At 45.4% G+C, this 23583-nt stretch overlaps 1 protein-coding gene across 5 annotated transcripts in view; it reads right to left on the reverse strand.

The window, feature by feature from the left end:
- TNRC6A (trinucleotide repeat containing adaptor 6A) overlaps nucleotides 1–23583 on the reverse strand; it is a 94695-nt gene that overhangs the window by 18806 nt on the left and 52306 nt on the right. For 4 of the 5 annotated variants that reach the window (XR_013334226.1, XM_077760470.1, XM_077760472.1 and 1 more), the window contains exons 5-15: nucleotides 12423–15008; nucleotides 10904–11080; nucleotides 9712–9887; nucleotides 8498–8530; nucleotides 6869–6949; nucleotides 6531–6582; nucleotides 2515–2657; nucleotides 1675–1812; nucleotides 1104–1232; nucleotides 602–679; nucleotides 131–341 (exon numbers count right to left, since the gene is read on the reverse strand). Coding sequence is in view for 4 of the 5 variants with exons in the window: in XM_077760470.1 (XP_077616596.1) it covers nucleotides 131–341; nucleotides 602–679; nucleotides 1104–1232; nucleotides 1675–1812; nucleotides 2515–2657; nucleotides 6531–6582; nucleotides 6869–6949; nucleotides 8498–8530; nucleotides 9712–9887; nucleotides 10904–11080; nucleotides 12423–15008 (3804 nt within the window). In the remaining variant the exon portion in view is untranslated. The remainder of the gene's footprint in view (nucleotides 1–130; nucleotides 342–601; nucleotides 680–1103; nucleotides 1233–1674; nucleotides 1813–2514; nucleotides 2658–6530; nucleotides 6583–6868; nucleotides 6950–8497; nucleotides 8531–9711; nucleotides 9888–10903; nucleotides 11081–12422; nucleotides 15009–23583) is intronic. The other variant, XM_077760471.1, reaches the window with a different exon arrangement.

Genomic DNA, 23583 nt, shown 5'->3' on the forward strand with positions numbered 1-23583 from the left:
GGGGGAAGCAGGGACAAGCCACAGAGCCGGCACGGTTCTCCCGAGGGGACGGCACCATGACGCCAAGGGAGGAGACATAGGCCAGCGGCCCCCAGGATCAGCCGAATGCTGAGGCCAAGGAGAAACCCACCTATAGGGAAGTTGCTGAAAGCGTTTATGGGTGACGGCCCTTTCTGCAGCTCGGGTGTAGCGTGGGGCATGACGTTCTCGAGGAAAGGTTTCATGGCTGGCTGGTGGAGGGGCTGCTGCTGAGCTGGCGGGGGCTGCTGCTTCACCAACAGGCCGGGGTCCAGCTGGCGGGACTGCTGCATCATCTGCTGCTGCACACTGAGAGGTCGACCCTGAAAACAAGTGATCGGAAAACACCATGGGCAGAGTCTTTACAGACACCCAGGTACTCCCCTGCACCTGCCGAATTCACGTCCTCCCCGGCAGGAAGCTGAACAATCACCTGGCGCCAGTATACACGAGCTCCGGGCAAACCGGAGACTAAATGCACCATGTGCTTCGTTATATTTTAATACGGGCATTTCACATCCGTTGTTACAGGTTCGACTGAAACGAGTTCAGTGGAAGCGAAGCAAGGAAGGAGGGGCTGTACCTGCTGGTCTTGCTGCTGCCGGCTCCCAGAAGGCACGCTTCTCTGACTCTGCGCCCTTTGCTGCTGCGCTAACAATCGCTGGAGGGGAGACGGCAAAAAGGCTGTCAGTGTCGCGGCGTCACGGAGCTGCAAGCTTCAGGTGACTGTGGCGGGCGGACCTACAGCGTGGCATCATCTAGCGTAATCTCTTGCTGGGGCCCCCTGGCCTCGAGCCATTGTTGAATTCGGGCTTTTGTGCAGTCTCCACTTGCACTTCATGAGGGACATCCCCCCTGCCCCGCTCTACTCCATCCTACCTGCTCCGCCATCCCAGACCTGACCGGGTGGTGCTCGCAGAGCACCCCGCCCTTCCAGCTCACCACCTGTCCTCCCTGACGGGCGCACGCTTCCCGGGGGCGGCGCACCCACTTGGTCTGCTGCCACGTTTCCCGCAGAGTCTCGGGTTTGGCACACCGTGGACGCGCAAGAGACCCATACTGAACAGGACCGCTGCGGGACTCACCTGTAACTGGGAGATCTGAGAAAGCTGGTTTAGTTGGGATAGCTGGTTCAGCACGGCTACCTGTTGAGGGCCAAAGAGCGGATTCAGGCCACCGCTGTTTGGTGCATACTTCAGCAATGAAACTGGAACCTTAGGATCACAATGGCAAGTTAATAATGTTGATCAAATAACTCAAAGCTAACTAAATGTGCTGTGTAGCTGGAGTATCAACACAGCACTGAAATCTGTGCACTACTACTGTGGAGGGCTGGTTATGTTCTCTGCTTTATTGTTCACATAAACTTTTCTGGGTTAACAACAAGACGACGGGGTGAATCTTAAAGCAGCCAATTTACTTTGCTGCTGTCCTCCTCCCCTCAAGACACTGTCCGGACGGTAGTGGTAAATTTCAGGTTTAATTTAACTTGGACGGCTTTTCTTCACCCTACCCACATCTGTTCGTAAGGACAGCAAATCCTGCATTAGCTGCGTCTCAAAGACGCCAATCGACATGACGACGAGCACCTAGCTGTCTCGTTCAAGGATCAAGAGTCTCCAGGCACACAGGGGAGAGCATGCTCGCAGTCAGTACCTGAGGGGAGAGTAATGGAGGAGGCACTTGAGCACGGAGATTAGGCTGAGATGAACTAAGAGGTTGTGCTGGAGGCTGCTGCAGGCCCCGGGCTTGTGCTGCTGTGTTTCCAACACCAAACATACTGGGATTGCCATTCTGCAAAACCAAACAACAGCAACAGAACACCAGTGGGATTCTTTAGGGACAGACGTCGCAATATCACACTGTAATATCGATTTAAACACAGTAACTACATGTAAGAGATCTTAGTACTTCTACAAAGCATTCAACAGAGAGCCTAAAGTACACGCGTGGACTTACCTGTCTAACAGAATTCAAGTTTTGCATACCCAGCCCTGCTATGGAGCCAAGGGCCTGGTTAGGTAGTGCACTATTTGAAGGGGGAAGCTTCATGCTTTGACTGGACATAAACTGCATGTTTTGGGATTCATCTGCTACAATGCCATCCTGATTGGACAGACAGAAAGATGTGCAACACCAGCCAAGCAAACAAGTAGAAGGGAGAAATCATTGCAGGAACAGAAGAGAAGTCACATGACATTCCAGCATCAACAGGAAACAGGTAGAGAACAGAAGAGATTAGATTAGTGTTAATTCTAGAGTACATAAAAAGAACCAAACACATTTTACGGGATTCAGAAGAAAATACAAACGCAATCCCTATGCTGAATTGAACATAAAAGGGAGAATGACCTACACATCTGGTAGGATTTGGCACTGGATTATATATAGTACCTTACATTAAATGCCCTAACAGCTAACGAGAAAATTATGCCATTAAGTATACTGGTTTATTAGCCACAGGGGTGAAACAAAGCAAACAGACAAACAACTTACCTTATCAAAATAAGGGCTGCGCTCCATGGAAGACTCTTTGGAAATCTGAGGCCGAGAACCAGGGCCTTTCCCGACCGTTCGATTGTAATCACCAATATTTAGGCTATGTTTATCTATGTCCATTCGTTTGTCTTGTAACATTCCTAATAAATGCAAGAAATGATGTTACCGTGTAGGAAGACAATCCAGTTGGCTTCAGAGAAATTTACAGTAGAAAGCAAAGTATTTCCTCCGAGAGAACTTCTGCCTTGACAAGGACACGTGAAAAGTGCACTCGCATTTCCTCACAAGTCAAGTTGGGTTTAGCAGACACTATCATTTTACTGAACCAAGTAATCTGAATTAAAAAGATTAAGACGTCTTTGGTCATCTTTAATCTACTTAATTGTATAATAAAAGCAGTTTCCAGTTACAAATAACAAAAAGAGCTACCACGACAACGTGCCATCTGATAGATGCACACCATGTGCCAGGCACTAACTGTCCCAAATGTGTGCTCTGTGCTGGTATCCCTGCTATTCCTATTCTCACCGCCATTCAGCAGATGGGGAAACTGGAGACAAGACAGGCTCACACCTTCCTCTCTCTCAGCTCTTCCTCTCCATTACTCTCCACATTCTGACTTCTCTGCAACTTCAAACCCAATTTCTTGTCTACTGAACCTCTTATTCCTATATATGTCTCATCTTTAATAGTAACCACATACTGGTTTACTGTCTCTCAGCTCCAAATTCACCATTTTTGACTGCTCAGTGAAAGCACACCTGGGCTCTTTACATTCTCCCCTTTGCCAGTTGGTGCAGAGGCTGTCAGTTGAGGGCGCTGGAGAGACGCTGTGGGAGGAAGTTCAATGTGCCCCCAGCACCCCCACAAACCCCCACATGGCTCGGTAGCAGAGTCTCTAGTGAGACGTGGCTCTGTGGAAAGATTTCCACCAAGTTCCACCAGCACAGCAGCACAGCCGCTTGTGTGCCATTCTGTGAGCCAGGGAGGCGGCAGGGCCTTATCCTCACAGAGCAGACCCAGAGTCAGGATGTGGAGTTGGTTTTGCTGCCTGCAAAGCTGCTGCCATCCACCGTCTGGCAGAAGGCCTTATTCTTCCAGCACTGTGTCTGATCAAGGAACTCGCTCCACAGCAAAGGTAGGACAGCGATGGGATCACGCCCATGGGATCAAGTGGTCTGACCGCATACACCATCACCCAAACGTAGCCAGCCAAACTGACAGGCAGAAATGGTTACAAACCAAGTTGGGAGACACCATCCTTAAAGGATGGGCTTCTGCTTCATGAGACACAGCCTCCCACCTCACTAGAATACAGAGGCCTGGGAATCAGATGGTGAGGGTCGGCATGGTTTCTCTATTACACCTAATCAGCCACTCAATTCCTGCTTCCTGTTCCAGCAGCTCCACAGATTTGGAGACCTCAGTCCTCGAGAGGGAGAGAACGCTTCTCCCGGGAGACACAGCAGGCTGCTGCGCTGGAAGACGAAAATGGCACCTGGCGTTTCGCCCCTCCTTCTGCCACTGAACTGCCAGGCAAAAGGGGTTTGTCTACTGGCTGAAGTGACTGATCACCAGGGGAAAGGGGTTTTCTGATACAAAATGAAGGCCATGAGTACTCTGGAGCCCCGGGGATTCTCTGGGGGTGCTCCTTCACATTTCCAGACCCACCAGTAAAGGTCAATGAAGAACTACAGCAACCAAGAAAAGGCAGGATGATTAAGGGCTCAGACTCTTTGGAAACAAAGGTCCGCATCACGCCAGCAGCAAAAAAAGCCAGGGTGCTGAGGAAGTGGTGAGAGCAGGGCAGTGTGGGATGGGTGCTGAGAAAAGGAAGCCACGGACATCAACCACAGCTTGTGACCAACCACAGAAACAAGGTCAGTACAAGCTCTCACGTTTTCTGTGGCTTGTTACACGGGTGTGGTTATCTGGATAGGCCAACCTTCTCTTTCCCGTTTTTATTTCATTCACAAGCCGTCGAAAGTTCCCTTTACAACTTAGTCTTTCTGTCTCAACCGTGACTGACTTAGAAGGGTAGTAATACTGCCAACGATGAATGCAGTGACCCTTGGGGCTGTGTGTGTCTCCTCAGTCTGGTGAGAGGGCAGACATCCCCACGTGTCAGAAAGGAAGCTGGACCTCGTTAAACAGACAGAGCCGCTCTGCCACTGTAGTGGGACAGAGGCGCACACATAGAAGGCGTGTGTGGAAGACGGGCGGTTGAAGGGTGGGACGAACTGTACCATCCACTGACCCACCACCTCTCAGCTCCACATTCACATGGTCTGCCCTGAAAAAAATGGATCTGGACCCTTTCCCTATCCTTCCCTTGGCCAGCTGACCCTGCACCGTGTAGGCAGAAGGTGCGGGAGCCGCGGCGTCCGGCAGCCACTCTGGTGGTGTGGTGGCAGCGCGCCTCCCGTGAGACACCTGCCCACGGGGCACCGCTCCTGCAGTTCCGTGTGGGCAACACCACAGTGACTCCTCTGCCGTGTGGGGGAGCAGAGGCCGGGTCCAGGAGGCTGGGTCTCCTGCATGGGCACGCCACCTCAGTCCTGACCTCTGCTATTCTATCTTCAGTGCTCTCCTTACCTCTCACTAGCCAGAGCCTCGTCACTCGAATAATTCCTACGATTTGTATTAAACCTTCCTGTTCAAATCACTGCACAGTCCGCTCTCCAGCCTGGACTCAGACTAACAGAATAACACCATCACCTACTAAAGTTTTCAAGGCAAGAAAGTGGAAATTGGCTTTTATCACACCCGCTCCCTCACCTTCCACAATGAATTGGTTCAGACTGGTTATCAACTTTCGTTGATTCTAACTCCTGAATCTCCACGGAATTAAGAGTATTCCCACCCACTATCTTGGTTTAGAGTTTTGAAATCCTCCTGCAACAAACCTCAAACTGCTTATGGTATCTTTTCATTAGTCCTCTGCCGTGAATCTTTCCTGTCCTAAGACATTTTCAACCTGCAGCCACAATAATTTTAATATTATTTTTAAAGTTTATTTATTTTGAGAGAGCCCGCATGCACGAGCAGGGGAGGCACAGAGAGAGATGGGGAGGGAGGGAGGGAGAGGATCCCAAGCAGGCTCCGCACTGCCAGCGCAGAGGCCGATGCGAGGCTCATGTGAGATCATGACCTAAGCCGAACTCGAGAGCTGGACACTAAACTGAGCCGCCCAGGCACCCCTTCCATAATGATTTTTTAAAAACATAAAAATCCAGGGGTGCCTGGGCGGCTCAGTCAGTTAAGTGTCCGACTTCGGCTCGGGTCATGATCTCATGGTTCGTGGGTTCGAGCCCTGCGTCGGGCTCTGTGCTGACAGCTCAGAGTCTGAAGCCTGTCTTCAGATTCTGTGTCTCCTTCTCTCTCTGGCCCTCCCCTGCTCATGCTGTCTCTCTCTCTCTCAGAAATAAACTAAAAAAAGAAAAAATTAAAACAAACAAAAACAGAAAACACATAAATCTAAATGTTATTCTCCTGCTTCAAATTATTTAATCCCATGCTTTCAGAACGAAGTTTAAACCCTCCAGCTCCTCATGTTTTAGTCTCTGCCTCATTTCTAGCACCTTCCCCCAGGCAAATCTTCTCCATTAACACACTCCCACCACCACAACCAATTTAAATTTTTCTCCCAGTGTATGGAACTACTTGCCACTTCTCCAGCTGTCTTATATTGTCTCTGTCACGTTATCTGGGCCTTTACACACACCCATTCCCTCAATTACTAGGACTCTATCACCCAACCTGGATAACTCCTCCTTGGACAGGAGGTTTGAGGTAATCACAGACTGCTATCACCAAGACCTCAGCCCTGCACAGGTACGTGCACTTGGAAGGCTTATAAACCACGGCACTCTGACGCGTGCTGGAGAGCACACGGATACTGCCGCAGGAACCTAGATCTCCCCTCTTGTGGCCCAGGTCAGTGCTCGCTTAGTAGTAGCATGTCACAGATACGTCTGTCCATCAGTGATGAATACAAACTCAACCTGATTTACCTCCAGAAAGGTCCATCTTATTGCTCTGTACGTTTTCTTCTGGTGAGTCTCTCTGAAGTAAGAAAATGGAGCATGTTAGCAGGCCTTCATTTATCAATGAAAATAAATGGAAAATGAAAAATTTCATTACTTGTCAAAAGTCAAAGAAGATATGTAACCCGTGTTTTTTTTAGCTACAGCTATAAAAATAAAGAAGGCTTCATGGCTAATTTTACTGTAGCCTCCAGCATACTCACAGGACTCAAATAATAATTTGTTAAGAAAACAAAACCTTAAATTAGGGTAAATTTACAGACCACCATTAAAAGGGGAGGAGGCTGCAGGGAAAACGTACTTACCGAAAAACTGATATTTGAAAACTGTTTAACGAATGGATTTATCCACGCTTCTTCTTGTTTGTTTCCACCTTTCATGGTTCCCTTTGCAAAACAAAAGAGTAGAAAGCTGCCATGGCCGCCTCTACTGACCTGGATACAGCGATGGGTCACTATAACTTTAAGACAATTCCCAACTCTAATTTTTAGCCAATTAATTTCTCCTTCAACCAACTCTTATCCGAGTTATTAACAATTACAAATCAACTTATTTGATTTTCAACTTCCTTTGCTCCAGTCCTCTGGTATAGCTGTGATGTACAGAGAAATCCCTAAAGGCAAGCAGTCAGAAGGAAAAGACGGAAGCAAAGGGCCTTGAGGACCCACATGAGGAAAAAGGTCCTCGGACTAACAGCTTCCGGTTTATAACTGGATGGGGCTCTGAGAGCTGAACAATAACCCGGATCTGTGGCGCCCTCACACCACACTAATGTAAAAGTAGTCATTAGGTTTCTCGGGTTCGTCCAAAGAAACCAACGTAACCCGTACTTCAGTCATGCTGCACGGACTGTGCTGAAAAAGCACTGCATGTTTCCAAATGAAAGACTTTAAAAATTCCGATCTGTGTTGCCGAGAACACAGCACCCCAGCAGCAGCTAGAGCTGGGGACCCCCCAACCGCCCGGTGCTGGCTGGGCACGGGCAGTACAGAAACTACTGAGACATGCTTCAAGGGGGTGAATGGTGAATGGTCCACAACCTGCCTGGCTGACAGTGAGGCTGGAAGCCACGGGGACCAAGGTATCCTGTGAATGTGAAGACCACGGGGCCATTCTCGGTCTGCTGCCTTCATCTCCCTTTCCCGTTGCTACCGCCTGTTCCTTCCGACTGTGGGACAGAACACAGCTTCACAGTCCCCCCAAGTGCAGGTCTCTGAAGCAAGCACCTAACCCTTGCCGCGGTTTCGGAAGTCGTCCTTGATTCCTCTGCCTCTCACCCCACCCCACACCGAACTGGCTGCCAAGGCCTTCTGGTCCCTTCTATTCCAAAGTGTCTCTCCACTCAGCCCTTCTGTTACACATCCATTCTTGCTTCCCAATTCAGGCCCTCCCTTCTCACCCAAATGAGTGCAGAAGCTTCCTGAGATCCCCAGCTCTGGTTCCTCCTCAGGGCCAATGATCTATCATACGATCACTGGTTAGCTTTCTTTAAAGTGAGTAATTAAAAAAAACCAAGTTCATGTTGCTTTCTATGCAAGTTCACTGGCTCCGTATTTTAAACAGAATAAAGCTCAAAACCTTTGGCACAGTACTGAGAAGACTTTACAGCCTGCCCTTCGTCTAGCTATGGAGCCAGATCTCCTGTCCCCTCTCTCCAGAGACTCTACATTTTAGTAGGTCGGGCTACTGTGTTCCTTAGCACATCCCACCCCCAGGCATCTTCCAAATTCAAGTGGGCACTCCTTAGAGATCTCCTACGCCCCACACTAGACTCTGAGCTCCTCCAAGCTGCAGCTCATGTCCTCGTGGTTTGGAACCCCCAGCACCAAGCACAGTACCTGGCACACAGCAGAGGCTAAATAAATGTTTGCAGTTGCTTTCTAAAAGATTTTTACTAGCAGAAACAAAGGAGAAAGAGTAAAAAGGCTACACACCCTTTCCCTTCTCCTTTTTTTGCCACTCAGACCCTGTAAGGAAAGACAAAGTCACAAAACAGCATGGTCCAGTGGGAAGCACACAGGGTTTGGAATTGGAAGACCTAAACTTAAGTCCTTGCTCTGTCACTTACAAGTTATGCATCTCTGGGCAAGTCATCACCTTTTCCAGTCTCAAATTCCTCATCAATATTCTACCTCAGAGGGTCATGAGGATCAAATGGCTCATGTGAAATATAGGAAAGCACTTCATAAGCTACATGGACAAGCAATCGGCAAATTCAGCCAAATGGAAAACCTTTGTAAATGAAAATGGCCGGTCCTAGACTGAGAATCCCAGGATTAGAGGGGAGGGGGGCGCCTGGTGGCCAGCTAGTGGAGCGACTGGATATTTCACCTGCAAGGTCCCTCGGGCTGGGGAGGGGGGTGTAAAAAACAAGTTTCTCAGAAAGGGATGAGGGACAGGGAGAACCACATGGGGGACTGGGTATATATTTTGAAAATGGTCCCCAAGAGAATCTGACACCAGCATCCAGTACCATCTCTTAAGAACCCATGCTCTAGGTCAGTGGTCTCAGACCTGGCTCTGCATCAGAGACATCTGGGGTCCAATTTCCAAAACTACAGTAGGCCCGGGGTACAGGAAGTTGTGCTTTTAACAAATGCCATATGATTCTGACGTACCAACAGGTTTGGGAATAAGATTTGTCCACATATTAGAGAAAAACCAAACAACTCTGGTCATTCCTAGGGATTTCTGTCACAGGACCTTTTGGGGTGAGGGAAGGGACATGGATTGGGAGGGGATGAGAAAGGAAGACAGTGAATCTGGATAAAGGCGGGTTTGGGGACTCCGGGTGAAGTAGAATGGGAGAAGGACTGGTGGTGGGATGGAAAAGAGTCAACATGGAGATTTGCCCTTCTCTTCATCCCCACCGCTGTGGGCCCCCCACCCCCCCGGTGAGGGGCTGTCCCAGGCAGCACTGGTAGAGGGGGAGGAGGAGAGAAATCCCAAGCTGCAGCAGTGGGGAGAAAGGAAGTTCCTGTGGCCTTACGGTTTTCTAGGCGGCTGCCCGCACACGAGACTACACCTAAGTCGGGGACTGCCTAGACTGTACTGGTCACCATAAATGGGCAGGCAGGACAGTGATTTTCTGAGGGTAAACTACCTTTGGAATTCAAAGTTTCAAGGGCTGTGCCCTTGAAATGTTTACCTTCGATGACATTTTCTTTGTATATGGTGGCCAATTTAAAGATGAGTTAAGCTCTTGAGATGAATTACTATTCCACATTCCAATCTCTACATCCTCTTCTTCTTCCCAGCCAGTGGGGCGATTTCCAGGCAACGGCATATCATCACCACACCAGCCATCTTGCATAGATTTTGGCCCTGATTGTGGATTTGTGATACAAAGAGAATGCTGTAATTCAACAATTCTTTCTGGAGGATGTGCACTCATTAATGGGGTGGGGCGAGACCAGGGACACCTAAAAAAAAACCCCTATTTTTACTTCCTTTCCCAAATTTACATGGCAGAAGTGTATGTTTTATACTGAGCTAAAAGTTCCATTAAGCAAGAATTTTTAAGTAATCTCTACCCCCAACACGGGACCCAAACCCACGACCCGGAGATCAGGAGTTACACACTCCACTGACTGAGGCAGCCAGGCATGCCTAAGTCAGAATGTTCTTAAATTAAAAATTTCAATGAATCATCTCCCATGCTTTTACAAACAGAAGGTCCCTATGAGGGAACAATGGTGGCCTTCTTGTTCATACTCACTTAACATTCTGTATGGCAGCGCACAGGGCAAAGAAGATGGAGGAAGTTTAAAAGAATTCATTTTGATATATACTTTCAATGAGAATGACCAAAAAGTATTGCAAGTCACAAGTATAAAGTATCTCATTTCTACATTCAGCCTTTGGAAGTCCTATGGGGTACTTTCCCACACACAACTTATGGTATAGTGACAGTGCTCATCTAAATAACAGGAGGTCCTTCCTGAACTTTGCTCATTTTACATATAATATTCAGGGAATTATCTGAAACCTGAGCCAGACATTTTGAATACGCGTCCACGCGACTATATATTGAGTCTCTCATGTCAGATGGCATAAAAGCTGCTTGACGATTACTAGATAATCTTATTTGGTAAAGTATAATTTATATTTGGTGAAGTATATGCAAATCCTTACTAGTTAACACAGCGCTAAGGGAAAGTAAGAAAATGCACAATGATAAAAGAACAAACCAAGTTACAAACTCAAACAGTGAAATCATCTAGTATGATGATACATGGACACATTTACCAATGATATAAACATTATCTGATTATTTAATCATAGTCCATGAGAGATCACCACTGTGACAAAATAGCTACCAGGGATTATCAACAACTTACCAGACTTGCTTAATGCTTGAGGACCAACAGAGCCGGAGCCCCACGTGGACGTGCTGGATGCCGCAGCCATGGGCTCCCCCCAGCTGGGACCACTGTCTATGGGTTTACCCCATGCTGAAGTACCATTATCCACAGTTGTGGCTGGAGTAGAAGGCTCCCCCCAGGGCTCACCCCAGCCTTTAGAAAATGTGGGAAAAGAAGTCATCAGCACATGGTAGGGGGTGTGATGGAATAAGGGGCAGGAAGGAATACTTAAGGAACAAAAGATGAAGACCTTCACATCCATGTATCTAATAATGATGCTGTGATGGGCAAAAAGAGATGGCATCTGTTTTATGTAAAGATGACAAATCATTTCCCATCATTACAGCTTAACTACATGGTGTGAATTTTTTCACCTCTTCTTTCATAACTGCCCTCTAGGTGTAGAGCAAATTGTTTCGAATAACCTTAATTGCGGCAAGTCATCTTCCTTTGAAGATGAATTTAATTCCTGGAAAAGCAAGTCATTCTGAGCCAAACCTAGTGAATTCAAGCAAGTAATCAAGCCGGGTAATAGCATGCGTATGAAATTTTTATCATAAGTGCAACCTTTCAAATCACGGTTCTGGGATAAAAAAAAATTAACTACCAGACTAACAAGAGGTAGCATCCAATTTTTATATATGCCAGACAATGCGTCTTAAAAATTCTGAAGAGTTAAGTTGTCCAAAGCAAAGCCTTATAAACATTGTTTAAAATAACCAGAACAGCCTTTCCCTCAGATACATACCTATTTCTTCTAAGAATTAAATCTAAATTAATACAATGAACCCTACTTGGGAGACTAATTAGATGCGGAGAGGTTAGTTTGTGAAAACACTGCTATCACTTCATCCAATGGGATTATTATTCAATAAAACCTCCATTAACGAAGACCATGCATTCCAATGACACTTAGTGAAAATGTCATTGTCAAGATAACCTGCAGAGATGGGAATTCGTTGTTATGGAAGGAAAGTGGAATATACCACCAGGAAAGTATTATCTGTTAGATACATGGCATATCTAATGGACTTGGATTTCATGAGCCTCCTTAAATAAATTTCTAAGGCCAAATTCAGCACCCAGTATTTAGAGTATTCTACTTGGATACTTGCTGTATTTCTGGGAATACTGTAGTCAAATAACAAAACCAAGACATAACTGCCTGACTCAGGAGAAATGGGAAATGTACGGCATTCCCACTTGACACCACTTTTCCGACTCTGCCTTCTGCCCTCTTCCTAACAAAAAATGGAGCACGTGAGGGTCCCAACCAGCATGGCCACCGGCAGAGCTCCATTCTCTCATGTTACCTTGCTTATCATCTTCTTGCCTATCATCTTCTCCTTCTCCTGCATTAGCCTAAAAAAGCCCTTTGCGTGCATCTCCATATAGTCTGTGACTCAAATCTTACAGCAACAGTAAAGGGAAATGAGGCTTGCAGTCCTGGGGAGTACCGTGGGACGCCACCAGACTGGATCCGGTGAAAACTTACCAGAGCCGCCGCCCGCCTCTTTGCTGGAGATGGCACTTGCAGACGACGGTAGCAGCTGCTGAACCTGTGCTTGCTGGTCTGAACGGCCGCTGCCGTTTGGGACGTTTCTGTTCCACATGTTCACATTTTTGTAGTTGTACTTGCTTGGGTCTCCCCAAGCCGAAGTTCCGTCATCAATCTCCATTTTGCGACGTATGGACTCTGGGGATGGTTCCTCCCAGCCTGTGGGCTCCTCTTCCTTTGTCGGGGCTGGTATGGGTCCTCCCAGCCAGCCTGTACCGGGAGGTTTGCCTGCAGCTGCCGGGATCCCCCAGGATCCGACAAGGTCTTGCGGCTTGTTCCAGTCTGGAGAACTGACTGGTTTCGACGAATCTCCCCAACCTAGAGACTGATTAGACTTTGGAGGATCTCCCCATCCCTGGGAAGGATTAGGTTTAGAAGATTCATCCCATCCTGATGAATTATTTGGATTTATGTTATTTCCCCAAGTAAAAGAACTAGTTTTACCAAGTTCGTTCCAACCGGAAACGGACCGGTCACTGTCACTACCTCCTGAGCTAGATTTCTTATTAGCCTCACCCCAATGGTTACTCCTTGACGTCTCTCCCCAGTTGTCGCTGGCAGACACGGCCCACCCTTGGTTTGATTTTTGTCCGTCACCCCATCCCTGTTTGCTCTTTTGCGAATCATTCCACGCGGACTTCTCTTCTTTGCAGTTCCCCCACTGATTGCTCTTGACCGTTCCTGTAGCAGCAGAATCATCTTCCCATCCCCCCTGGCAGTTCGAGCCTTTGGGATCTCCCCACCGCAGAGCAGGTCTGGGATCCCCCCACCCCGATACAGATGAGGTCTCGTTACTAGTAGGGCTAGTCTTATCTACACATGCCCCTGAGTTAAAAGTCTGTGTGGCAGAGCCTCCCCAGGCCTCTGTCCCATTGTCAGTCTTTCTTTCCCCTCTAGGTGATGTTTCGGTGTCCCAGGCAGTATTCTGCTTAATTGGAGTCTGTCCCCAACCAGAGTTGGACAGGACACGTGGATCCAAGTCAGTTCTGTTCACGATGCTTTGGAGTAATGTGTGCTGATCAATTTTCCTCCTATCTCTACTCTGATTTTCCCCAGTTGCTTTTTCCTCGAGGCGTCCAGTGCTTTCTGTACTACCTTCACTCTCCACTGTACCTCCTGTCTTGGCCCACACACTGTTCTGCTCGTTTGTTTGAGATGTGGCAGAACCCTGATCCTCTTCCTCAGTAGATTTCCATCCATTTGTAAACTTCTTACCATTGCCATTTGCACTGTCACTGGAATGCTGATTGCTAGGCAGTTTGCTCCACTCCACGCCGGGTAGGTTAGTGCCAGTGTTTTGTGCGGGAGCTCCCCATCCTCTTCGACTTCCTCCAGAACTGGCGCCATTCCCGCTTCCCCACGACGTGCTCTGGGAACCCGCTGCCCCAGACTCCCACACGCCTCCTCCTTTATTTGCATTAACTTGAAAGTTAGTGCCCACAGGCCCATTTATGCCAGGCTGCATTAGAGTTGCATTCACAGTGTCACCATTAGCTTGGCCATTAGGGCTCGAACATTTGTCTCCAGAGTAATTAGAACCATAGGCACCCCACGTAGTACCGTAAGAGCCTCCGCTTTTTGACTCTCCATTGCTAAGGTGAGAAAGGGAAGTGCCATTCATAACTGATGGAGCCTGTATCTGAGGAGGATTCATTGTGCTCACACGCCAGGCCCCTGTATTACTAGGCAGTTCATTATTCTGTACTGAACCGGAGTTTGGTAAACTAGAGGTCATAAAGTTAGTAGTGTTATTTGGTCCAGTCATTTCAGTGGTAATATTCTGAGGTTGACCACTGAATGAAACCTTCTGTGTACCACTTACTTCAGATTCACAAGTTTCCTGAAGGCTTCCCCAGGTACCATGGGTGGAAGAACCACCCACTTTAGAGTTAATACTCGGATTGTTAGGCATCTGGCCTATGGTACTGCACTGAATATTGATGCCGGAACTACCGCTCCCTACAGGCCCTTTTAGGGCAAGTCCGTTGTTTTCTAATACTGGCCAGGCACCATGGTTGCTAGCTGGATTCAAAGTGCTTGGATTTAACCCTCCATTTGATGAAGAACTTACAGTGCCCCAAGCATTCATTCTGCTGTTGCTACTTTCTGGTTTGCTTTCAGGAGCATCCACAGAGACCTGACATGTGCTTATCATGGCTCCATGGGAAAAAGCCCACGGCCCAGTACTGTTTCCATGGCCCACGTTATTGCTGCTGCTACCAACCACAAACTTGTTTTGGGAACCAAGTCCAGTGCTATTCCGAAGGCCATCTTTTTCACCACCTGTGTTCCCTGAAGCCATGACAGTGATGTTTCTCTCTGATTCAGAACTGGAGACAGAATCAGCATCCATACATTCTGAAGCCAACTCTGGATCACTGCCAGGGACTGAGGGCCATGCTTCTTTCTCAGGGGAGTCGTTCACAGCAGCATTCTTACAATTTGTGCTAGAGTCACTCGGAGAAGACACAGGTCCCCACTGCAAATTTTCATAATGGGATCCTGAAGTATTGTGGTTTAGATCTAGAATAAAGGAGAAGTACAGACACTTGTGAAGGGTCTGAAAAAAACGTTAAGTACACCACAAATGTATGTGGCTCCTCTACATTAACAAAATACAGTACTTGGCAGTATGGTTACAAAGGCCAGCTGCCAACGTTTCTTATCCAACTGTTAATCCCACATGGGAAGGGTACTTTGCTGCTTTGTTCACTGATGTTATCTTATGAGCCTAGAGCAGCACCTGGAACATAAGAGCCCCCTCAATAAATATTTGGTGAATGAACAAACTGTCACCTTATCAGCAACTAAAAGAATTTTGGTGTCGGGAAGGATGAGGTTGTAGTAAATGTATTCAGATAAGGAGGCAACCTAGGCCTAGAGGTGTTGAGAAAGCAGGGGCTGAGAAGTAGATGGGTGAGGACAAATTGATTAAACCTATTAGAAATATACTAGAAATGCCTTCTCGTCTTCCCTTTCTTAGAACAGCTTTTTCACACAACTGTTTTGGGTATTATAACATGTTTATAAAAATTACAAAGCCTTTTCATTATATTTCCATTTCATTAGTGCTTATCTTCAACCTGAAATACTGCACACAAGTAAGAGTATTTTTAGTTCCATTCCCCTTCATAAAAACTTAATTTACCTTCATAGCCATGTTTTTTTAAGAAGCTTATGATGCAGAATTATGATGATTAAAAAATCAAGTGTGGACACTGGGCACCATTAATGACCAGTCATATAATCCAGTCATTTTGGCCTCACTGCTATATCTCATTATCTAATTATTTTACCGCAGGGAGGGGGCAGGCAGTTCTCATACTTCTAATGCTTCTCCAGATTCATTACTCTCATTTGGTCTAAGGATCTGGTAGTTAAAAGTTCCTCAGAGATGCTAACCTGCATAAGATGTCTGCATTTAGACGATCTTTAAGGGGTTGCTTATATTCTATTGTAGTTCTCGACTAGAGTGGTAATCAGAATCCTATATAGTGCTTCTAAATAACTGTTTAGACTTAAACTGTGTTTAAGTCACATCCCAGACCTAATGAACCAACCGCCAGGGGTTGGAGGCCTAGAAAACAAATATAACTCACTATCAGGATACTGCTAATGTGGAAAATCACTTTCACCTGGTATCATCTTGTCTCAAAGCACAACCTTCAAGTGGCAAAACATTATGAGCTAGAAAAGAGTAGCAGAAAAAAAGGCTAGAGAGAAACCAGAAGTGTATACATAATTCACCAAATACATGAAATGTAAAGTTCTGAGAAACTCGATCTCCACTCCCTGTTTGAGTCAGGTTTTTCAACTGCCAAATGAAGTTTGTCACGAAACACAGGACACTGAACAGTCTGTCTCACTGGGCATAAACAAACCAATAAACTAGCACCTGCACCACCAGCAACATTATTCAGTACCATGGCTCATGTGTTTTCTATGCATTTTTGTCACTGACTCCTTGGAACGACCCTAGAGCACAGCTATTACCTTCGACTTTGTAGACAGGGAAATCGAGGCCCAGAGGTTAAGTTACAGTGAATCAGGTGAGGAAGACCGGACTCAGCACTTGGGTTAAAAAAAACAAAAACAAAAACAAAAACAACCCCAAAAAACTAGGTGGCTAATAAAAACACGGCTGGAACTCTACAGACACCAAGATTCAAGTTTGGGCTCTATGCAGCAGCTGTATGACCGAGTCTGCAAAATGGGGCTACAAGCAGGACCACATTAGCCAGCTGTGAGCTATACTGTCCTGTACAAAGTATTTAGTTTGACACCAGCTTCAAGTACCTGCTCCACGGAGCACAATTTGGTACAGTTGTGCCAAATTAAGAGCACAGTTCTGTAGCCAGACCGCTCGGACTTAAAAGATGCTCTACCATTTACTAGCTGTGTGATCACAGGCAAGATCTTCAATCTTTCTGCAAATTAGTTTCCTCATCTGTAAAGCAGGAACGATAATAATAACTAGCTCAAACAGTAGCTGGAAGATTGAGTGGTTAATAATTAAAAGTGCTTTGAACCATATCTGATCCCAATTAGGTGCTTAATAAATGAGAGCACTTATTATCACTAATTTATATTGACAATTACTGTGATTTTTCAGCCCTGTCTCCAAAGCACATTTTTCACTCCATCATGTCTATCTCATAAATCTCATAAAGAACAAAATTAAAAAGCATACAACAACCTGCTTACTTTAAATCTCTACATAACTCACAAAGGATGCTAATTCCTGAATCATTCCCCCACAGGCGCCTCCTCCCAAAGGTGGGGGGTGAGGCGGGAAGTTCCTGCTTCTTTATTGGTTTCCTTCATCTCAGTTTAAGTTTCCTAAAACCTAAGATTTCTCCTTGCTTGCTTCCTGTGCACGGCAAATCCAAAACATTGTCAAGTCTCAAATCTATCCACTTTTTTCCAAATCCAAATAATCAAGCCATCATCATCATCTTCTTCTTCTTCTTCTTCTTCTCAAAGACTAGAGCAAAAGTACTTGTTACCATTCTTTTGTTTTTCCACACATGCGTGTGTGTTTCTTGCCACTTCCACACAGCAGGAATACGTAAGATTGAGAATGTTAGACAAAACTACCTAAGCTGAAAATAAAGGAACAGACTTGGAATTTAACAGTGAAACCGCAAAAGCATTCCCATAATGACAGGGAAAAGATAGGACAGGTGTCGTCAACACTAGTATTCAGCCTTGTGCTGGAAGTACTGACTGATGAAATATGATCCAGAAAAAAGGTAAGGAGAGCAGAAAAGAAACAAAGTAGGTTAACTTTTTCCTCTACACCAGAAATAGTCAATGAGAAGATGTGATTGAAAAAGGATCCTAACTGCAATAGCCACAAAAACCATAAAGCAACTTGGAATGAAGCTAACAAAAATATTTAAAGTCATTTATGATTATATTTTATTGTAGACCACACAAGACAACTCGACTAGGTAGAGAAACTTGTTCCTGAATATGAAGATATAATAATATTCTTTCTTAAAGTTTAATTCAATGAAAAGAAACTGCTAGCAGGAGTCTGTAACTTGGTTAAAGTGACTTAAAGATTCATGTAAAACAGAGAGAGAATTCAAAACAGTCTCAGAGTGGGAGAGGGTGGGTGGAGGGGGGACGGACCGCATGATCATGCAACAGCTAACCAGCAAGGCCCTGCCCAAGGGTCTAAACTTTGACTGAACAGCAATAGTAAACCAGGAACAGTCCCAAGAATTGGTGAGATGTTAGCATTTTAAATCAATAGGAGAAAAGGAATATTCAATACTTTAAAAAGATTTCCTGAAATGAGACAAAATTTGTCAAAAATCATCTCATATGGTTAATGTGTTAAAAGATGAAACCATGAAGTTATCAGGAATGAGAATTTTTTATACAAAAGACAGCAAAACAAACACAAAAACAAAAAGCCCACAAAAGAAAGGACATAGATCTACTTACCCAAAATATGAAGACTTTTTATGTCAGAATACTTCAAAAGCAAGCAAGCAAACAAAAAACCCCAGCAAACAGGATAGATTTTGCAAAACAAATTCTATCACCTTTAATATTAGTAAAATTTCTCAGAATCTAGTCATGAGATAGTTTGGAGGTGGTGGTAATGGTCTAAATGTGTCTTTTGCTATATATTTCTATGTATTTTAGCAAAATGAGAGACACCATCAGCATTTATTAGCTAAAATTCTATTTTTAATCAGGAAACTATTTGATACTTTCAAAAAAACCTAAGTTAAAAGAGTATTTTGGAAAATGTTAACCAAGGACCTTTTGGTTATGAAAAATGTGCTGCTTAGACAGAGGTGGGGAGAGCCTAGTCTTAACTAAAGGTGTAAGAAGAACAGGATTCCTCAGCAATTGCAACCAAAACGTTTCACATAGACTGAGACCATTTCAGAATTGGGAGAGGTCAAATTTTTAGTATGTTTTCCTTACAGCTAAGGAAACCAAAACTCATCATCACAAATGATCCAGAATATAAACCTAGAGGAACCTTATTAACAATCCTGTTAAGTTTTCTCAGGAAACAGAGAGAGAAACAGTGAGGCTGTGAAACCCTGTGCTGGTGCGAGGAAGGGGGGCAGCAGAGTTTTACTGAGTGGTGCAAAACACAAATTTGTACACACTGCACTGATGTAGGCAAACTAAGATCTGGAAGACCGTGCTTTACTGCAGAACACTGGAAATCCAAACTAGCACCAGCTCCTAGTCTCTTCACGGTCCGGGGGGGGGGGGCAGCTCTAGCACACCACAAGAAGAAAGATGCCATTTCCTAGTGTCTCTGCACAAAAGCAAAGCAGACATGTGGGGGCAGAGCAAAGACTGGCTATAATTCAAGTGATTTGTAAATTAACAGTATAATCTGCTCAAGAAGAATTTAGATCCAAGAAAGTTCATTTATTCTTCTTATTAAATATATTGCACATAACAAATTTAACAGCTAAACATGTGCTTTCTGCCTTAAAGACTTCATTCTCCCCAGACAAGAAAGTCCTTCAGAAGTAAACAGTACTTCGATGTTATATTTCTGGGAAGTATGATATCGTATCACTGGGAATATGAGAGCCTGAGATGTGCAGCTTCAAACAGCACTCAAGGGACAAAGTTCAGAATGTTTCTTTCAATTATTCCGGCCTCTAGTCCAAGGGCTGGCAAAGCTTTTCCCATGAAGGTCCAATTAGTGGACATTCTCAGTCTTGCCAGCCAGATCATCTCTGTGATACCCACTCTGCCATGGTGGCCTGGAAGCAGGCATCGACAATGTGGACACGAGTGCACGTGGCAGTCTTCCAATAAACTCGACTGGAATGGGCTGCAAGCCACCCTCTCTTCAATACCACCAACCAAATGTGATGCAGGGATCAAGGCTGGCTTCTGGTTTGAGATATGAGGTGAGGGTGGTGGGGAGACAGCCATACAAGACAATCTCGGGGCTGCTGCTCCAGACCTCGACAGGGCCAGTGGTGATGGCTGTCCCTGGGAGAGGAAAGCTGAGACATGTGTGGGAAATGAATCAGCAAGACCTGGACAACCAGTGGCCCATGAGACATGAGTTTAAGATTTCTAGATGGCTGGTGCTGGATGAATGGGGGTGCCAACCTTCTGAGCAATAGAACCCAGAAACAGACACGGGGATGTGGCCAGATGAGAAGTTCCATTTTGGAGGTGTGGAATTTGAGGGGCCTGACATCAGCTGAAGACATCTGGAAGACGTGAACCTAAAACTGGAGAGAGATCTGAAGCAAAGCCATGGGAGGGAATAAAATCTGCAAATCGGTCAAAGGGAAAGAATGCAAGAGCTTTCAGGAGGGCGCCATCAACAATAAAAATGTAGGTGTCTGTTAAGATAAAAACGGAAAAGTGTGGTTTTTACCACAACTAAAACTAAAACTCAGTCTGGATTTGTTGTTTAGAAGATCAGTGACCTTAGGAAGAGCTATTTTAGTCAAGTGAGCAGGAGCCAGACTACAGAGGACTCAAGTAACATATCAGAGAGCAAATATAGGCCACTCTGCAAGATGGTGGAGGAGAGACATGCTGTAATTCCTCAAGAGATTGGGAGTTTAATTTTTTTCTTAAAAAGATGATACAAGCTTAACTAGGTTTATGGATGAAGGGGGAAGAGGTGCAAGTAGAGAGCAAAAAGCAGAAGTTCCAGGACAGCAAGGGCATGAACCACACTGAAAAATCAGTAAATAGCACAGGTGGATGGACAATATTTTCATCTGTAAAGTCTCTGGAAACTTTAACCTTAACGTTTTCTTTTTCAATAAAACAGCCCCATTTCTTGGTCATTCCCCATTACTCCTCAAATGACTTTGAGATTTCTTTAAAAAAAAAACCAAAACCAAAAACAAAAACAAAACAAAACTCAAGTGCAGTAAAGGCTATAAAGGGTAATGCAGACAATACCCTGTACGAAATAACTAATACAGAAAAGTCCTGTGCACCTTTCTCTGATCTTATCTCCACCCTTCCCCAGAGAGTCACCGAGTGGTAGCCACTCAAAATGCTGTATGTGAACTCATCTCTAAGCAATACAGAAGGCAGTTTTGCAGGTTTTATATTTTTTATAAATGATATCCTACCATAAACAAACAACATTCTTGAATGAACCAGTGAAAATGTGAACATGAACTATGTATTACAAGATACTGCTGAGCATATCCCCTCTTCGCATAGGAGTGGATCATGGTTGTACAGGAGACTCTCCTTATTCTTGGGGAACTTCCTGTGGAGGTATTAAAGATGAAGTGTAATGAATGTGCATATGTGTGCACATGTATGCACATGACGGGGAAGGTGTACACGTGAAGGCAAAGAGGAATGCGAGGGAAGGAGATGCGCGTGTGAAGTCAAGGTGGGAACCACCGCTGGATGTGGGTGCAGGGTACGTGGGTATTTGTTTCTCTCTTCGTTTAACCCTTTGACTGTCAGCTGGACAATAGAATGTGGGTTGGAACACTTTGGCCCTGGAAGAACAATACTGCTGCTAGCCCTGTTCGGTGGATCAACGCCCCCCAAATCCTTAATTACATAAAGGCCTGTAGGTCCCCCAAATTCAAGTGTTATTTGGGCAGCAGTGGAGCCCGATACCTGAAGGCTCTAAGTCCCCTGGCATGGACTGAAAGCATCACTGTGTCTGAGGCCCAGCCACAAACAGGCAGCTGAGCCTGCAGAATGGTCTGGTTTGCCCAGCATAGGGTTTTAAAGACTTGCATAGGTGTTCCGGCGGGGTACAAAAATTCAGTACATTACCCCAGTTCCCATTACTCCTTTCCATCTTCCATTTCACTTACTTGCTAGGACTGCGAAGGTGCTTAGCCTGTGACCTCTGATTCATAAAGTACCTATTTGGGTGAGATCCCTGCTCCCTGACAGCACTGAGTAAACGAGAAATGAGTTCTGTAAGGATGAGGGAGGCGTGCCCAGCACTCCTCATCTTTTCATGAAAACTTTAAACAAATACCTGTATGTTTATTTACTGTATATACTGATTAACATGTAAAATCTACTCTATTAACTGCATGTTTGGGAAACAAAAAAGTGAAACACAGATACAAAAATGAAAAGTTAAGAGTACGTTCGCAAGGTTCTAAACTACACATGGCTCACAACACACAGCTTCTGTGCCTGTGGACTGCGACTCATGCTGCTCACAACCTGCACCGCGCTGCTCTTCACTGACCACTGCCCTAACCTCTGATCTGTAAAATGAGGCTTGAATGTGTTAAGACGGTGCGTGCGTCACAGCGAACACCCCATGAGGGTTAGTCATTATTTTTGTAAATGCCCCTCAGAGGCCAGGGCAGGCCTAATGGTGTGAGAAGACTTCCCTAGTTCACAGACACCTGGTGGTTTCTTATGTGACTAAGGCTGCTCCTCCTCCGAGTAGCACCTACAAAGATGTTTTAATGTAAATATGTGACATGCTGGTAAGTGGGGGTTTGCAAATGCTTGTTTAAAAAGTGAGAAGCACAAATCTGGTTTCTCTGCAGAGTACTCTGCCTTCATCATTCACAGGAGTCCCAGGCCTCAGCCGGATGGCCGCACCCTCCTGCCTTCTAGCCCACCTCCACATTCATGCAGTGCCCCTGAGCAAGTCCTTTGAGAAACAAGCAGGATATTTCTCCTTTCCAGCCTCTGTTGAAGATCTTCCTATGCTCACAGAGGCTTTCTTTTCATCTGAATGCACATCTGTCATACTTTGGAATTTCTGACCATTACCAATTTTTAAGAAAAACACTCTTACACTCCTACTGCTCCATTTCAAAACACCTTTGTTCTTTCATTTCCCAGAGTGAAAAAGCGTATGCAACATCATACCATTTTCTAAATTCACTGGCCCACTTCTCTGTTCATTTTGTCAACTCCAATGCCACCACTGTTGGGCATGTAACAGGTACTTGAGCATGTGCTGTGAGAGTAGCCTCTCCTAAGGTTTCAATCACACTTTTAGAAAACATGCTGATAACTCAATACATCTGCTTCCAATCCGGTTTCTCAGATGAACTTCCAACCAAATTAACCGCTTGGCATTATATATAATATGTCTAAACCAGACTTTTCTTCCTGAGGACTACAAGTTCTTCTGTAAAAGTTTTGGGGAAGATAATTCATTCAGTACTCAAATACGAGGCATTGAGCTATGTGCTTAAATCACATCACACAGTTTAATCCTCAAAGTAACCATACAGGTTGGGCACTAATGTTCATACTTACAGATTAGGAGAAGGTCAAACTAGGTTAAGTGATGTAGCCAAGCCCACACAAGGTAATAAGCGGCTGGGGGGTGGGGGTGGGGAGTAGTATCAGCTCGGTAGTAATTTAAGTTTGTATCCTTTCCAGTAATAATGTGCTGCTCTGATCACCTATGCTAGAAAGATCACATCTGTGTCCTCTTCCTCCTTACCCAGCACCACGCAGTACGCTGCCAAAGTACAGCATGGCTGTGTGGAGCACAGCTTTGGGCTGGAATTGGAGCTCTATCCCTCATTAGCTGGGAGATACCATAATATGATGTGCAGAGGAGTTGTTGGTGTATATAAAGGAGCACAGAGACAGAAAGAGAGTAATTGCCCTGGCA

The sequence above is a fragment of the Crocuta crocuta genome, unplaced genomic scaffold (assembly GCF_008692635.1).
Source record: "Crocuta crocuta isolate KB4526 unplaced genomic scaffold, BGI_CrCroc_1.0 scaffold73, whole genome shotgun sequence".
Lineage (NCBI taxonomy): Eukaryota > Metazoa > Chordata > Mammalia > Carnivora > Hyaenidae > Crocuta > Crocuta crocuta.